The sequence below is a fragment of the Melanostigma gelatinosum genome (genome assembly GCF_949748355.1).
Source record: "Melanostigma gelatinosum genome assembly, chromosome: 5".
Taxonomy (NCBI): Eukaryota; Metazoa; Chordata; class Actinopteri; order Perciformes; family Zoarcidae; genus Melanostigma; species Melanostigma gelatinosum.
Genome location: NC_136638.1, coordinates 27711638 through 27730588, shown reverse-complemented (window position 1 = coordinate 27730588; position 18951 = coordinate 27711638). Strand labels below are relative to the sequence as shown.

Genomic DNA, 18951 nt, shown 5'->3' with positions numbered 1-18951 from the left:
CAATGAGTATAACCTGAGAAGAAAATTAAAGTAACGAATCAAGTGTCGTGACATTTTATGTGAGCTGTAGCTTAACCCTTGCAAACTAACTAAATATAACCTGCAATAAATATCTAATCTGCATTTAAAGTAAAATTCTCAAGTGCATTTATTTGCTCAAGTAGTAAAAAGTTCCTCGTGGCAGTAAAAAGTTAAATCCATTGTATGTCTAACAACTGAGTTCTGTAAGGTTATCCTAGAGACCGAATCCACTTAACAATCCCTTACGGTTTTAGAAAGAAGTGATCCTAGCCGTTAAAACCTAAACCTGGCATTTACCAAGAGCACGGATCCAGAAGAGGGAAGCTGCCATAACCGACGCGACTGGTAGGAGCGCCCGGGGTCAGGGTGGCCCCTCGACCGAGTGCACTCAGACCGGAGGAAGCAGGGTAGACGTCGGGAGTAACGGCAGTTAGAAGAGTCAGGCGAGTTCCCTCGCAAGAACACCAGCTCGACAATCTTTTAATAGAGAGCTGAGTCAGTAAGTAGCCCCGTATCGGGCCAGAAGTACCCCAGGATCTAACACTATCTGTCTATATATCTATATATATATATATATATATATATATATATATATATATATATATATATATATATATATATATATAAAATCAGGATTGTCCGGTGGACATCCAGTTTGAATGCAGAGAAACAGAACTGAGGCAGATAATGAACCGCTGCATAACTTTGTGTTTTAAAACGCTGCCATCTAGTGGACACTGTAACATCACAGGGAGGTTCAAGTTACTGTACACAACAAACACAGAGCATACAGTTTACTGTCGTCATAACAGTATTCCAGAGCCTCAGACTCTTATCAGCAGTCTGCAGGCAGTGGGCCAACGTCACGCCTGTGAGAGCATCAAGTTTATCTCGTAACAATTCATTTTCTTTACGCTGCAATGGACACGTGACAGCGAGTCACGTTATTCTGAGACGTATCCATTAAGAGAAGAAGCAGCAACACTCGTGTGTTTAAAAGCTTTATTTATTTACAATAACACATTTCTGTCTGAAATGGTATATTCATATATTTACAAGTATTTACATGACAATAATTTAGAAGATAGCTGTTAGGCAGGCAAAGACAATTCCTCTGAAAGTATTCGCTCCAAAATGTGAAGCGACTGTTGGTTTATGTCTTCAGACCCACGACTCCTCGTGTCGATGTGTTTTTAATCCTTCAGAGTGAGGACTTCTTCAGTCTCAGGTGAATCACATTTTTACAATGAAACTTATTTTGTGCACACAATAATGTAGCTTTGCTGCAGTCGGTCATAGTAGCTGAATCACGGGATTAAATGAAAAAGGTGAAGTCAAAATTGACTCGTTAAACTCCCTTTTCTTAATATAAGAAACACAAAGATAATATTCACAGACGCACACAGTCCATGTGCATTGGAAGACAACAATTAATGAATGAAACGGACGGACGAGTCATTAATACAACGTAAGAGCAGTTCATTCACTGCAAAATCAACTGGTTTTGAATATGATTCTGTTTCAATAAATATTCTAAAACGCGTCAATGCACTCATTACACTTGAATCAATGAAATGTAAATTTAAACTGAAGTCAAACTGAACTGAAACAAATCAAAAATGATAACTTTATGCGGCTGTGTTGAAAATGTCCATCCAGCACGACTCCCTTCTTAATGATACAATAATCCACAAACACCAGACGATCACCAAAAGCATCGATTTGGTGATGTGCATGTCACAACACATCTCGGTTAAACTAAATTACATTTTGTTCAAAAGTGAAGGGAACGTATGGACGTTATTTCAACAGCAACTGCCCTTACAGGATACATACAGTTGTCTATTTTAAAAGGTGTGGAGGGTCCGTACATGTACAAATATACGCATCACAGTGTTGTTCAATGCAAACTCCGTTAACGTTAGCTGTTAGCTCCGTTATTTAGCCAAGCAGGACTTTGCTGCCCACCGGCTGCTAACAGCTAACAGCTAACAGCTAACGGTAACTAGCTATCGGCAGGTTTTAGGTTCCGGGTAGTTGAGTGTTGTTCCTGTAGCGTAAATGAGCTGATAAATAATATCATAACGTAATATTGGATTCGTCGACACCGAATCAAGCAGTTACTCTATTTAAACATCATCAGTCCAAAAATGAACGACCAATCTTTGAGTGGCGAGAAGGTCAGCGACGTCTACATCAGAGAGCTCAAAGTGTTAAGTGCACGTTAGCATCAGCTGCTACCAATCTGTTGTCTCAGAGAAACTGGGGCCTGTTTGCTCATTTGCCAAACAATGTCGCATGTGATTCCAGTTCAATACCCAAATGTTTCCTCCGTCCTAGAAACTCCTGAAGAACTGCAGGGAGAGTTCGTAGGTCAGGAACATGGTGGCGCTCATCGGGAAGCCTCGGACGGCGTTGACCGACGCTCCGCGGAAGAAAACCTGAACACAAGAACGATCGGTTTAGTTTTTCTTTTCCGATTATGGGCGACAGCGTCTTAACCGATATGAACCCAGTTTCAAATCCCTGTCCGATTCACGAATGTTCAGCAAGTTAACAATAAGTCAAACTCAAAGATCCAGTTGGTCGGGAACTGCTACTCTGTCCAGTAATAACCCGACCCATCTGTGACCATGAGGTCCAATCCCCCAACGACCTCCCGTTATTGATCACACCAAACTGTTTGCCAAAAAACAGAGTTTGTTGACGCGTCTCCATGTCGGACGTCTGGATAGTTTGTCTACACTCTGCCACCTCACCACCACCGTGACCTCTGACACCTGGACGTTGCAGAAGACGAGTTGTTGACTTTAGGCCGGGCGGCCATGTTGCAACTGTTGACCTGATGTGACTTCCACTGACGCAACAAATGTACTGATCCTTACAGCTGATTCACTTGATCAATAAAAAACCATGTGTTTGTTTGGACTTCATTACAAAGCAACCTATCGTTCTATGTTTTCTCTCGTAAATGAACCCATGTGGTGAATAAATACTCTGATCTGTCTCTAGTTAGTTCTTCATTCTGCATGTGTAGATGTGATGCCGTGTTGTAACCTGATCTTAACTAAAGGAGGACGCTGAGCTGAGCCGTGCACTTCAGGGGATTCAAGTTACACAGCTTCACCTCCCGATGATCAAACCATCTGTTCCATTTACAGCAGCCGGTACAGAACGCCGGGCTGGGTAACGGCGAAAACACAACCGGGGGCATTTATATATCTTGTATACCTTTTTAATTGCAATCATGGACGGACGATTACAATTAAAACAATACATTAATTAAGGGACTGGAACTACTCAGTCCAACATGAGGATGCTTTGCCTCTAGAAGCAGTAGCTTACATTAAACCCCCCAGGCGCCCGCTCACCTGTGCTCCCTCGGTCCTGTAGCTGTGGACGATGCAGTGTTGGATCCCTTTGTACTTCCTCTGCAGCTGAGCGTCGGCCTGCAATCGGCTCTTCACCACGTCGGCTGGCGTCGCTGTGACCCAGGAAATGGACCCTGAATGAGAGAAAAGTTTCATGGTGATATCTGTGAGTTCATGTTGTGACTCTATTCACCTGTAGAGTCTCTGAATGTGAGTGATGAAGTGGTGAATATTCACCTGTAGAGTCTTCTTAATGTGAGTGATGAAGTGGTGAATATTCACCTGTAGAGTCTCTGAATGTGAGTGATGAAGTGGTGAATATTCACCTGCAGAGTCTCTGAATGTGAGTGATGAAGTGGTGAATATTCACCTGTAGAGTCTCTGAATGTGAGTGATGAAGTGGTGAATGTTCACCTGTAGAGTCTCTGAATGTGAGTGATGAAGTGGTGAATGTTCACCTGTAGAGTCTTCTTAATGTGAGTGATGAAGTGGTGAATGTTCACCTGTAGAGTCTCTAAATGTCTGTAATGTAACTAAACGTCTCTTTAAAGACGTTTCCTCTCAATGAGTTTGTTCTCAGACTCTGATGATAAATCTCCACTTCAGCAGTTCTTACATTCACCAAACTTCACTCGTTCATTCCTCTCTGTGTGCGGAAGGTTCACACAGAGGGGTTTGTTCACACAGCATTTGATTGACAGGACAAAACACAGGTTTTTTACACCTGTTGACATTATTTTCTTTACAATGTTACAGTCAAATCAGCAGATATTGGATAACATAATTCCTCATTTGCATATTTAAATAGAACATTTAAAACATTTTCCTGACGTTATTATGAACTGCGGAAGTTTCATGATGACATTTATTGGTTAAATGTTTTACGCTATTCACCTGTAGTGTCTCCCCTTTTAATCAGTGGTCAATGATAACGAGCATCTTTTTACAAGTTTATCTACAGAACAAGTAACGGACTGTCAGGAAAATAACCAAAAAATAACCGATAATGAAAATACTTGTAAGTTGCAGCGCTATACTCACAAGACGCCAAACTAAATAAACTTTCCTCTGACAACAACTTGCTTCAAATATAGAAATCAATAATCTGTTAATCAGTGTTCTTATGAAATAGCAGTTTATAGACCTGCACAGCGGTCGAGTTGAGGATATTCTCTGTGTTGAATGCTTCAGCCCCATATTAACTGACGGCTTATAAATAACATCCGAACCTCTCGGATTCATGACACGCAGCTAATTCCAGCCGCTTAGACTCCGTCACGTGTTCAGAGGTTTGCCAGCGAGCATCTGGAAGAAAGCTCTGAGACCAAACAACTCCCAGACCACAGATCGGGTTGTGGTTAACAACAGTGTTCTGACTTTTAATCCACAAAAAGATTCATCAAGAAAATAATCAGCAGATTAAATCAGAGAGAAAATAGTTGCATCATAAAATACATAACTGTATCATGTAAACCCATCCAGGGCTGGAAGGAGTCAAATGTGACTCGTTCTCACAGACTTCAGTCCCTTCAGTGTGAACTGACTGGCCACCAAATTCAAGCTTGAGTAACCAATGACGGCTCCACAAATACTATTCATGCTGAGCCACACTCATTACTCATGAAACCTCCTCACAAAGGTCACTGAGGTTAAAGCTGGACATTGTCCGTGACGTTTACCTGCTAGTCCTCCAGCCAGCCAGATGGAACCGGGGTGAAGGCTTGACGTGCCGTCGGGCTTCAGCAGGTTGCAGAAGATGGTGTACGGGATGAAGTAGAGCGTGTACCCGGGAACGTCCCTCAGGATCATGGCGCCAGCGCCCCTGTACAGGCCCTGCAGGCCCTCGGTCTGCAGGATGCTGCTGATGCAGTGGACGGGGCCTCGGTAGAGTCTCTGGGTGGGGATGGCGATGGAGCGCAGAGGGATGTTGGTGCCATTCGGTACGTTGCCGGCGAGGTTTAAGTTCTCTGTGGAGACGGAATACAATGCGATTAACCAGCGATTGGTTGTTTCCTGCGACTGAAACCGGTCCGTTTCCTGAGGATTGTTGAAAACCAGTAGAAAATGGCGGCTCTCGAAAGAACCGCTGATCATGCACAAAGTATCAGGTTTATCGACACTTCAGAAACATTAATCACAGGAGAGTGAGCGGAAATGACTTTCAAAATGGTGCCTGATGCTTTGTTGCACTTTGCACCATCATAAAAACAACCTGAATGTCCTAAAAGACGAGGCCGAAGCGTGAAGTCAACGAAACAAATGTGAGCGATCGCGTGAGGAGAGGCGTGAAGGGTACGAGCTCGACAGACACCAAAAACAAATACAAGGATAGAAATGCATCACGTCCACCCGATCGATCTCATTAACCTTCTCTCACATCAGCTTTATTGCTTTACTGGTGAACGGAAACAGATGCAGCCCAGACAAATGTAAATTGTGTCAGAGTTTCTACCGTGAGAGTGGATGAATGTACGGATGGTGATCACTGCTGCAACAGCGTTGACTGAGAGAGTAGAAAATGGAAGCAAGAGACTCATCTAAACTCTTGTCGCTGACGCAACACTTCAGTTCCTTTCAGTGCGAACACTTCCGCTACATCTCAACTTGGCTCTTCAGCTCCATCAAGCATCTAAACGTTCAGATCAACAACCACTTCAATATCTTTGAGTACGTCCATTTCAGCCGCCAGTATAGCCTCGAGCTCGAATACCAGTTCAACTTCTTTCACCGCTTCCAATTAAACACCTTGCCCAGTGCCTTCATTTCAACTGCCACTTCAATCTACAGTAGGCTAGCACTATAACTTCCCCCATCATCACTTCAACTTCCTTTAGTGCCTCTTTAAGGGCCGGTTGCACACTGGCCAGACACATTCTAGTTCCTGCAATTCTATTATTCGTTCCATCCTTCCGACACAACAGATCTGTAGTCCGATTGTGTTGCTAAGTTGCGTAGCGCAGGCTTCTGCGGCTAAGTTATGCTAGCACAATAAGCACTTGTGGCTATAGCACGCTAAGCTGCTAGCATAAGAGATTTCTGCTCATCATTGTCACATTTTCAATGAAGTAACTAATTTATTTACACATTCCATTCAAATCCATTGAAGTGCTTATTATGTAACATCAACTGACCAAATGTTTAATGAGCTCAATCCTCTTCAGCTGCTGGTGAGGCTTCAAACTGACAAACAGGAAGTGGCAGCTTCCAATGGCCTTTATAGTGGACGGGATTCAGACGGGGGGGTTCATTGTTTCAAGGTAAAGTCTTTTTTTAAGGACCCTAAACTATCTATGTTGGTAATCTGTATGTGTTGGGATGATTAGAAACATACTGCAGGAGCGCTTTGTTCCTCTGGAGGTTTTGATCCTTCCATCAGTCACGCTCATCTCATTCGTTTTATTTATTGATTGAGGCAAACAGAACTGGACAAATTGAAATGATTTGCTGGGACCGGCTGGGTCTGCACAAGGTAATTGTGCCAGAAAACCAGATAAAACCAAAACCACCATTCTCCTCTTGTTTTCAGCTGTAGAATGAATTCTGAAGGAAGGGAGAAGTCCCCCTCGCTCCTCCTGCTGCTCCGGGAGGAACAACTCAAATCCAAAGCCAACAAACAGTAAACAGGGATTTACCTGCGAGAACCATCTGCGTCTGCATTTGCAGTCTGATCTTGACCAGATCCACCGGGGCTCCCAGGCCCACCGACACCAGACCGGTCAGCATGCTGGCCACGGTCAGGTCCACCATGCCGCAGGGGTGCAGCCCGTCCCCATAGCGATACTTGCTTATGAGTCTCTGCGTGTTGCTGAAGAAGCCGAACACCACCGAGTTGTAGACGGTGATGCTGGCCAGCGGGAAAGACATGCCCTTAAAGAAGCCCATCACCTGAGAAACAGAGAGCGACGAGGACAGATTCATTCACAGCACAATGCAAGGGGTCATAGGTCATGTTGACCTGAGCCGACTCTGCTGCCAAATGTGTTTTTCTCTGCTGAAAGTGTTTCCTCTCAGCAGAGAGGAGGCTGCAGCTTAGGAGACACATGTTGACAGTAGAACACAGTCCGCTGTGTGAACCAATCATGTGACCGCAGAGTCTGGAATAGATTTATAAAGACATCGCATGCAGACGGACAGAAGTAGGTTACTGAGGAGCGGCTTTCTGTTGAAGACACCGACCTCGTCTGCGGGCGACACACAGCTGGAACAAAACAACAAAACTCAAATCTCCTGAAAAATAACGAGGAATATTTTATGTCTACAAAATGAACCCTGCAGGACTGATGCTGCTCACCCGTTCTCTCCATTGTTGTTTTTAATTTGATCATGTCAGTAGAATACACACACACACACACACACACACACTGTTCTCTCATCCATGGACTGAATGTTGTTAACTGGCCTGTGTTCACTGTTCCTGTCGTCCTCTTGTTGTTCTGTTCATGTTTTGTCTTTTGTCTTGCAATAAAAAGATAAAGAGATTTTAAAAAATGAATCAATGGAAGGAAGAATTACAAAGCTGGTAATGCATGATTGTGTGAAAGGGGACGAATGTGAGTAATATTCTGTGAATGTGTCACTGAAACTGACAGAGAATCTGCAACAAACAGCTGTTTTCCAGGCTGTCAGCTGAATAAAATGGCCGCTGAAACTGTTAATATCGACATTTCCTGACAAATTTATGAAAAGAAAAGTCGGCATATCGATGAAGAAATCATTGGCCTTCTAATGAGTACTGCTTCACAACAAGGGCTTTGGATGTTTACCGTCTCCTTCCTGTAGATGGTGAGGACGCAGTGGAGACTGTTCTTGTAGCCTTTCCCCGCCTGCAGCCGCGTCTGGACCAGAGAAACCACTCAGTTTAAAAAACAGGGAGAAGAACGGGCAGACCGAGCTTCTTCAGTTCGCCTCTGCTCCGCTAGCGCGTACGTCTTTCCTCACAGATTATAGTTTTCTGTCCAAACCTCTAAGATCAATATCTACTCTAACCGAGCAGTAACCAGTCAGAGGGGATGCACCTTCTCCTGTCAGCGGTAGAAGGTCAGGAGTATATACAGGTAAAGTAATGTGAGTAAATAATAGGAGGTTCTTCAAATAAAGAAGCAACCCATACAAGAGCATCTGTAGCGGATCCACATCTGGACCAACTGCTGGTTTTATCCAACTGTGATCAGGAGAAGACGGTAAAGAGTCGAGGTGGTCTTCTTACCTTCACTGTGTCCAGCGGATGGCCCACGACCACGCTGGAACCTCCTGCAGCCGAAGCCCGAGAAAGACAGAGAAAGGAGAAAAGAATGAGAGAGGAGGAGACACATGCATCCATCAAGCTGCTGGTTCAGCTGGAAACTCTTCCAGTTCATGGGATTTATTTCTGACGCTTTCTGTTCCCTCTTTATAACAGCAGCACACTGACACAGAATGTCATTCAAACGCACTTCATACCATTAAAGTGTACTGAGAGAGAGAGAGAGAGAGAGAGAGAGAGAGGGGGGGGAGAGAGAGGGGGGAGCGAGAGAGAGAGAGAGAGAGGGGGGGGAGAGAGAGAGAGAGAGAGAGATCTCTCTCTCTCTCTCTCTATCTTAGTTCAGAGGTAAAACACTGGCAGGTGATAAGAGACCTCCATTGTTTACACTGGATGGGGGGGGCTGGGGTTGTTTTCTTCAAACAACAAAATAACACCATGTGTTTGTTTCTGAACCTTTCTTTCCTCACAGATGCTTTAATCCACAAACATGCAGGATGAGGAGCGATGAAGTGCACTGTCACCCCCCACACACCCACCCACACACACACACACACACGCACCCCCCCACACACGCACCCCCCCCACACACACACCCACCCAACCCACACACACACACAACACACACGCACCCCCCCCACACACACACACGCACCCCCCCACACACACACACACACCCGCACTGCCCCCCCACACACACCCACACTGACCCCCCCACACACACACACCCGCACTGACCCCCCCCACACACACCGCACTGACCCCCCCCACACACACACACACACACACCCGCACTGACCCCCCCCCCCCCACACACACACACACACACCCGCACTGACCCCCCCCCCCCCCCCCCCCACACACACACGCACCCCCCCCCCCCCCCCCCCCCCACACACACACACACACACGCGCACCCCCACACACGCACCCCCCCCCACACACACACCCACCCACCCACACACACACACACACGCACCCCCCACACACACACACGCACCCCCCCACACACACACACACACCCGCACTGCCCCCCCACACACCCCACACTGACCCCCCCACACACACACACCCGTACTGACCCCCCCCACACACACCCGCACTGACCCCCCCCACACACACACACACACACACACCCGCACTGACCCCCCCCCCCCACACACACACACACACACCCGCACTGACCCCCCCCCCCCCCCACACACACACACACACACACACGCACGCACTGACCCACACCGGGTATCAGAGCGCCTCTCACTGAATGGAAGGCTGGTAATAACTCGGGTGTCACTCACCGCCGATACACCCTGCGATGAAGTCCTCCAGCAGAAACCTCTTCGAGTTCTGCACCTTCAGATCAGAGGGCGTCCAAACCTCAGCCGACGGTCTCTCATTGAAGCTGGATGTGTTCACAGCCATTTATTGACAATGTAGCGAGCAGATCTGTTCCTGAGAAAAGAAAAGAAGAGAACCTGTGTGTGTGTGTCTGTCTGTGTGTGTCTGTGTGTGTGTGAGCTGTGATAAGAGAGCTTCACGGCAGAGGAACCATTCAGAACAACGTTCTGCAGGGTACAGCTTTCTTGGCCAATCAGGTGCGAGCTCTCCAGAGCCACACAGCCAATAGAGACTCGCTCATGGAAATGAGCCATGAGGTGGAGAGCTGAGCAGAAACACACAAGAGTCTGTTTTATAACATAGTAAAAACATTACATACGAATCTTTAACCATATATCACAATATAACAAAACACTGAGGCATCTGGAAGATATGCCCAAGACCAAACCTCATTCTATTTTATTAATATATATATATAATATAATATAATATATATTTTCAACACCAGTAAAAACAACTAATATATTAAAACAGCAACAAAAGAACAACATGAATGTAAAATCTCCTTTAAGGCAGGTGAGATAAAGGGAAATGGGTTTCCAGTTCTGCCTGTCTGTGGTTTTTCGGGTAAATTCATATTTATTATTAAACCTGTTATTAGTCCTGATTTAATGAACACAACCAACTCCAATCCTGAGGTCATTCACGGGCAACGGCAGGATCATATAAAACACTACCATGTAATAAACCAGAGGACACCCCCCCCCCCACACACACACACACACACACACACACACACACACACACACTGTTAATTTCACATTTATTTGTTCATTTATTTCTGTATGCATTTATATATATTTAAATATTTAAACATCTAGTTTTGCAAATAAATGACACAATGTCTTTCTGTTCATATTTTAATATTGTGTTATATATTGATATGTATCGGGTGATTTATATATTTGTATTGCTTTTGCTATTGTTTGAAGGGCCAAGCTGTCAATCATCTTGCTTCGGGCGGGCCTTTCATATATTATGTACACCATGTTTGTCTTTACTATTTGACTCAGTGTGCACGTTATACTGGAGCGTCCATGAATAAACACAGCGAACACAGATTACAGTCAGACAGAGTAAGATGAGTGTTCAGCCTTAAAGGGAGGAAACTGGACGTTAAGGGGTTAAATTGTCTGTGAACACATACAATGATTAAAGTTAATGTTTCACAGTGGTTATGAAAACGGCCTGTCACATGCAGACAAACAGCTCCACCTCATGATAAGACGCTGATAACAGACAGTTTCACACTTTGGTGGAAAATACAGAGAAATGTATGTTTGAGCTGCAGAAACTCATCGAAACTCATCCATCTCATCGCGTCGATTTCTGCTTTTACTTCATCAAAACTTTCTTTTTGCTCATCTTTTCTACTTTTCCACGAACAGGTGAAACCATCTTGATCTAGAATGAATGTTTTCTGTGTGAAATAAAGAGTTTGGCTCTTTTTCTTCCTTTATTTTGCTTCTGGTCCTCAGTGATGAGTCACCATCAGAGCTCCATCTCGGCTCTCTTGGAACATTCATCACTGTTCAGGTTCAAGGCCGTCGACGGAAACGCATGTTACCTAAAGATAAGTATCATAACTTAATGGCACACCAATAAATGTGCAAATCACATGAAAAAACGTCCTTTGTAGCAAATGGAAGAATGTTCCCATCAAAAGTGAAATATTCCCACAGACTGAGTTTCAACTTAACTTTGCTTTTGACATTTTGTCTCAAATCATTTCACGGAAACAGAAAACCACCGTTCCATTTCTGTTTCCTGTCCTTTAACTTTCCTCCCTTCCTTTCCTCACTACCTTTCCTCCCTTCCTTTCCTCACCAGCTTTAAGTTCCATCCGTGATGTAAAGGGAGAGGAAATGAACAGGATGAAAGACACCCTTGTATGATCTTGAAATCACTGTTAACATTTAAAGTCGGTGGATTTAATCTAATTACGTTCAGTTTATTTATATGTTTGTACATTATTTATGTTTTTATTGGTGCTGGGCAACGATTACAATTTTTAATCGCGATTAATCGCATGATTTTTTGCGATTAATCTCATTGTTATGGCAAAGTTCAATCATGAATTCAAAAGTAGTGTATTGCGAACTTTTATTTTGAAGGGAGAGAAGGAAGTGACGCCACACAAACAGCTGTTCACCACTCGCTGCCTGGTTGTTGTGTTAAAAACGCCCGCTTAATAATAAAAAAATCTAAATAATTGTCGTCGTTATTTAATGAATGCGTTAACGCAATATTAACGCGTTAACTTGCCCAGCACTAGTATTTATATATTTTATATATTTTCTGCATTTTAACAACCAATCGGAAACTAGCTCGGCCTTCAATGATACAGTGAAAAGATACATTAATATATAAACATAAAAAATACAATTTGAATCACAATAAGGGACTAAATCAAAGTTTAGTTTTAACTCTGGAACATGAGCAGAGTATAAATACAGTACAAATGTAAAATATGCTTCCTGATACTAAGTTTAGGTGGAGTTTCCTGGAGAGGAAATGTACACCATCTACTTACTATATATACTGTAAATATATATCTACACACACGTAAGGCCTCCAGGATCCCCCGGCTACTATGAACACTGTGTTCTGTACAGAAAGCAATGAATCATGCATCTCCTAAATAATAACAGACAGAAAGCTTTCAAAATAAAAGAGGCAAAAAGTGAAGACAAGAAACTAAAAGAGGATTAAAAATCACAAAGTGTTTTTATTAGAGTCGAGCTGTAAGACTTTATGAACTATTCTGACGATATCTTAATGTAATGACAGGATGCATTGAGCTCGCGTGACTTTGCTCTCATAGGAATGCATCCGCAGCAACACTTCAGTAGGTTGAAGGCACGAGCGATATTCTGGGACTAGATATCAGTTTCAGTGCAGAGGCAACTCCCCGATGTGTTGTGGGTCCATTGGACCACGTCAGCTCTTCTGGGTCGTGTTATTGATAATAAGTGGGCAGAACTGTGAATCTGTGAGCAATGTTAATGCGGGGGCGGATGTCTCACGTGCAGTGATTGTCCAGCTGTGTATCTTAATATGAACTGGAGGTGTGGTGATGAAACCATTCTCTTCTCAGGCAACACTTTCAGAAATATGAAAAATAATAATGATAAATAACTGTTTTTTGCTCGATCTACAGGAGCGGGAGACCCTTTTGTTGTGAGGAGACAGATCCAGGACATGTTAGCCTAGCTTAGCACAAATACTGAAAGCAGGGGGAAACTGTAGCATTGCTCCACCAAAATAAAAGAATGAAATAGATCAACAAAAGCTGTCGAATGTACATGCTTCATCTTGTCTGGGAATAGAACGGAAACATCGTAGTGAGGTTCAACACGTCCCATGGCTCCTCCCACTTTATTTAAATCGAGGTTCTTTGTTGTCTGGTTTCATCTCAGCTGGGATGACGTACATTCATCGTGTTAAAAGGTTATTTAAATGTTCATGTACATCCGAACACGTGCGTGAGATCGCAGCCCTGCATTGAAGCGTCCCGCTCAGTATCACTCTGACCTGCGGACGAGCCGGGATTCGAACCGCTAACCTTGTAGTTAGATGAGAGTCGATGGGGCGAGAACAAATAAAAGCCCAGGGAAGGAAGAAAGGCTCAATGTCTCCTGTTGAAAAACAAATGCAGATTAACTTCCAGCTCCAGATTAGCATGTGAAGACACAAACTTTATTGATTATTGTTCATAATAAATAACAGATTGAGTTATGCTTCATTTACATCCGCTTAGATTTACTGATTTGTTTTCTGTGAAGAGCTGAATCGATGAATGAAACGAGAGATGAATCGTAAACATGTGGTCTGAGCATCGATAACCTGCATGTGTCTGAGTAGAAGGTGTGTCTGGCTCACGTGTGCGTTTGCTGATGAAGCAGCTCGCGTGTGCGTCTGTACCTCCACCCCGTAATCTCTGAGGTCACATGTGTTGACGTCACACTGGAGCTGATCCACTCAGACGTGAAGGAAACGTTTCACAACATTACCGACAACCAAGAAACAAAAGAATCACGCAGGGTTCAGAGACACACGTGAAACATCTTTTACCTCTCAACATTAAAATGGATTTATTGTTAAGATATGAAACCTTCGTCGTTGTTCATATGAATCTCAAACAACTGTAAAATGAATGTCTGTGATCTCGTAATCGCTCTCATTGCTCAATAAATCTGTATTTTCTTAAATTGTGTCCTGCTCACATGAAATCACAAATACAAGAAACACTAACAAAATGATCAGCTGCATAGAAACCACATATGATGTATCATAATCATAATATATACTTCTATATGAAACCCTGAGTTCATCAACTGTCGACAGAGTCCATGTGTAAATATTAACTTAAAACACAAATGTACATGTGAGGTCTCACACTTTATCTCTGCAGAGTGTGTGCGTGTGTGTGTGTGTGTGCGTGTGTGTGTCGGTGGTGTGTTCTGGCCTCTGATTGGTCCGTGGGGACAGGTGTGGTTGGCATGGGTTGGTCGAGGAACACACAGAACTGTGTGTGGAAAGTTAGAGTCTGCAAGCTCAGTGTGTCCGTGAACCTTTGAACAACAGCCGCTCACACACAAGAGACACGGAGATCTTTTCTCCAGTGAATCACAACGTGTGAGGGATATAAACTGCAACACAATACTAAAAAAGTGACAAAAATGGCAAATAAATGTAAGTAAATGATATCAATAAATCAAAATAACTCAGGGCATCAAATAAACTAAAGAAGCAGAGAGCAGGCAGACGTCTGGAGAACCGAACTGAGAAGGTCAAAGCTTTGTTTCAGGATGAGTTGTGCAAACTGAGTCCGACGTTTAAAGTTCTCTCGCTCAGCACAAACTGAAGCTTTGGTTGCACAACGCATTCAGACATTATGGCGACTTATGACCAAAAGGTCACTCTTGACTATTTGTGGAAAACATTTCTTCGTGTCATTGAAATGATGTTTTGTGGATTAAATACATTTTGGAGCAGAATAGAGAACAGCCGGTCTCAAGTCGTTTCACGTGTTTTTATGACGCATCTTTTGCTTTTCTCTCACGCCGTGACGATGTTGAACAACATGAAGCTTTGGAAGTCAGGTGACGTAGTGTGAAGAGTGAGAACGTCCGTGAGGAAAGCGGGCTGGACGGACCAAACGGAGACTTTCACTCAGGAGACCGCTGTCCCTGTCAAACGTCCACTGCAGTCCAAACTGCGTTCTCTTACTTCCCGTGCTCTCTGCAGCTGGCCTCAGAGGACCGACTGATGCTCTTCATCAGCACCGAAGATCATCGTTCAGGAGTCAGCGCTCGCTCGCCCACTGCTTTGTGGACGAGCGGGTTGAAGCCTGCAATTCTGCTTTCCGGTCGTGGCCATCTTGTTTTGTTTCGTGCATCTGACTCCGGAGTGTTTTTATATTGTCTCTGAAACAAACGTTGGTGTTTCTGTTTCAGCTCACAGTGAATCATGACTTCCTCTTGCAGCGTCTGTCTCTGGTGGACTGACGTAAACACACATTGTTGCTCAGATGTGAAAGCTGCTCAGCGACTCTTTCAGTACAGATGTTGAAACTCATGTTCCTATTACGTTACTGAGTCCACACAGATTAACAGGTCTGACATTTGTCATGTGACCAGTAAGACTTGAGGGACGAGGACATTTCTCAGAAAGCCGTTCTGATTTGAGGTCACGTCAAACAACAACACAGCTGTTCTGTTCTCCGTGTGCCTGTGTAAAGTGCACTGACCCGGAGCAGCGGCATGGATCTGTTTGAGGTGGAACACACGATGCCTGTATTTGCACAGCACCAGTCGGGCCTCGGTTTGAGTCGTTTGAACTCTTTGTGCTGAGCAGGAAAGACTCGAAGAACTAACTAACGCAGGCCACGTGTGAGTCCATCGGTTTGATGCTATTTCTCCTATTTGCACTTACAGAAACACAAAAGTGACAAAAGAACAAATCTGAATTTCTGATGCGTCTTCTTCATCGAATGTAAAAGACATTCTGTTCCTCCACTCCACCAGGAAGACGAGGGAGGAAGACGACAGCGACGTGTTTGCTCATCTTACACATCAACGTCCGCTGAGAGCTTACTTCATACATCAATCAATAAAAGCTCGTGTTTACATCAGCCTGGACATGGAGTGTGGAGTGGCACCGGGTGTCACTCCACACTCCAGGAACAACTGTGCTGCCTGATACCGTAAGCACACATGTCCGATGCTGCGCTACGGAAGGAAACAAACGCAGAGTAGAAATTAAAACTCAGCCGGAAGAAAACATGAATGCTTTGATGCGCAGGACATGAGGTAGACCAGCATTGCAGCCTCTTGTGGACAACATTGTTATTACAAAAAACACTTTTCACAACTGATTCTCTTTTCTTATGGATTTATTTTCACCTGAGAAAACTTTAGTTCCTCACCTGTCTCATAAATTAGCAAAAGATTATCCTTGCAAATCTCTTTAGTTCTAAAGACTTTTATCTCTTTAGGAGAGAAAACTCTTCAGATCAGACGTAGAAATGGATCACCAGAATGTGTTGGTCTCACTTCCCTCTCTGGGCTGCCGTACACATCAGTGGAATACTCTCGTGAAGACGCTTTAAAGGGACTGAGAGTCTGCAGAGATCCTGGAGTACCTGACACCTGGTCCTGAACCTCTTCTGGTCATAACAGCAAATATCCAGCTCATTCAGCTTCCACAGCTGTCTTTAACCTCCGGCTGTTCTATACTGTGTGCTATTATAATACAGCAACACACACACTTTACAATGTGAACAGCACCAGTAGATGCTCCAGCACCACTGACATTGAATGCAATAATAGCAGCTTTCATTTAACAACAACAAGAAAGAATCACATGAGTCAGAACAGCAAAAGGAATGAAAATAAAAAACAGCGACCCGCCACCAGGGGGCAGGACAACTTCATCTTTGAACGTGAGGACGGACCATTAAGTCCACCTCTGTCCTGCCTTTTTCAATGTCACGCTTTCAATTACGGACGACCTTTTTTCCGCCTCACGTGGCAGCGTTCGTGTCACGCAACATGCGATTCTGATGGAATTCCTAAAGCAGCCGGTAAATACATCTGACCACAGAGGCTGAGTGTGTGTGTGTGTGTGTGAGTGTGTGTGTGTGTGTGTGTGTGTGAGTGTGTGTGTGTGAGTGTGTGTGTGTGAGTGTGTGTGTGTGTGCGTGTGTGTGTGTGTGGAAGAATTCAAAAGGTCACCACTGCCTCGTGCATGTAAACAGATTGTGTGCAGAATGTTTATGAATGACTGTATCTGTGAACTGTGCAGAGCATGCTTTATATGCACATATGTGTCTGGAATCAAATGAAATAAACGGTGAAAGCGTGCGCTTGAGTGCCATGAAGAGGATTGTTTGTGGTGAGATGTTCGTCAGTGAGGGATGTAGGATGGAGATGCTGGAGGCGGTGCACAGCAGTGGATGCTGAATAACAGCAGCGAGCGGAGCGTCCTGAGGGTTTCCTCATCTCGTCCTCGGAGGCCCGTGTTTGTTGCGCATATGTTCGAGTTGCTCCGTCTTAAGCTGCGTTCACAACAAGCATGTTGCAACCAGAGAAAGTGTGATGTGGATAACTACGAGGGAGAACATAATCCCTCCATTTACAGTCAACAACCACGAAACACAAGGGATTATGGGTAAAAAACGAAGCGAAGTCTCGGCTGAATGTTTATGTTTCATGTTTACTTGCTGTGCTCTGAAGGCTGAAGTACTATTCTTAGTGCACTGGTACATCTTGAGATTTTGGTTTGTTTCACTTTCTTAACACGCATTTTCAGGAAACTTGTACCAATAGAATTGTCTTAATGTCAGTAATCAGCTGTAATCTATTACTTCGAATCACAACGAGAGGACCGATTGAACGTTGATGTGTAATGCTGCTGCTTCTACCTGCCGGTTGTCTCACTCTGATCTATTTGAAATGAAACTCATCCAATCCTCCAACCACCTGGAATGAGAAGGTTTGGAATAAATGACCCAAAGTAGAGACGATCTGAATGAATGCGTGGAGCTTAATCAACAGTGTTTTTATGATGTGCTTCTCCTCATATGCCGGAATATTGTTTTGCCTTTTGAATATATTCTTGTCAGACCGACTGGATAAAAGAGGCCGTCATCCGAAAGGAGCCAATCACATGCAGGAGGCGGTAGCTGCTCAACCAATCACCTCCTCGTCAGAACACGAACATCTGTAACAGTCTGTGAAAACAAGGTGAGAGCTTGAACAGATCAACGAAGTGGCGGAAAAATATGAACCAACTTTAACATCGAAAATGAGCTAAAATTGTCTAGAAATGACAACATATCAACGTGATCATGAGATGTGAAATGACAGACTCTTGCTGTTGTTTGTCCTTCATGTCTTGTTGCGTCGCTACACTTTCTTTGTCCAGAATGTTTGTGATGGATTCAGCTCAGAGCCAAATGAAGTCATTCTCTGAGACGGAAGCGGAATAGATTTAATTTGGACTCTTCCGTCGACCTCCTGTATTTCTTGAGAGATTTGTTTGTCTAACACTTTGGATGAAGGTCCTCAATTTCCGTGAAGGTAAATCTTTATTATCTGTAATATTTTAGATCAGAATGATCGTCAAGCCTTGCGTCAACACTTTGGGCTGTTTCTAATGCGGCCTTTATGATCTCTTCCTGCCCACTTTCACTCTGTTTGTGTATTTGGACTGAGGAGGAGTGATGTAGAGACCTGTCATTCACAGTAAGCCCCGCCCTCTAACTGTGAGTCTACATTGATGTTGGCCTAACCAGCTGCCCTTTCTGCCCACGTGCAACATCGTTTTATGTTCCTCATGGAACACGCTCCGTACAAATGGTTCCTAAACATCGTCTCGCACTCGTCATTTAATATCGTCAAACACACGTGAAAGACA

General features: G+C 44.0%; 1 protein-coding gene across 1 annotated transcript; it reads right to left on the bottom strand.

The window, feature by feature from the left end:
• Positions 1–2357: 2357 nt before the first annotated feature.
• slc25a48 (solute carrier family 25 member 48) lies at positions 2358–8641 on the bottom strand (the record flags this gene model as incomplete). Its single annotated transcript, XM_079268456.1, has 6 exons — positions 8599–8641; positions 8156–8227; positions 7025–7277; positions 5072–5359; positions 3393–3526; positions 2358–2462 (listed from the first exon to the last, which is right to left on the bottom strand). Exons 3-6 carry the CDS (start codon positions 7272–7274, stop codon positions 2358–2360), a joined length of 777 nt encoding a protein of 258 aa, XP_079124582.1. The 5' UTR covers positions 7275–7277; positions 8156–8227; positions 8599–8641.
• Between the last annotated feature and the right edge of the window lie 10310 nt (positions 8642–18951).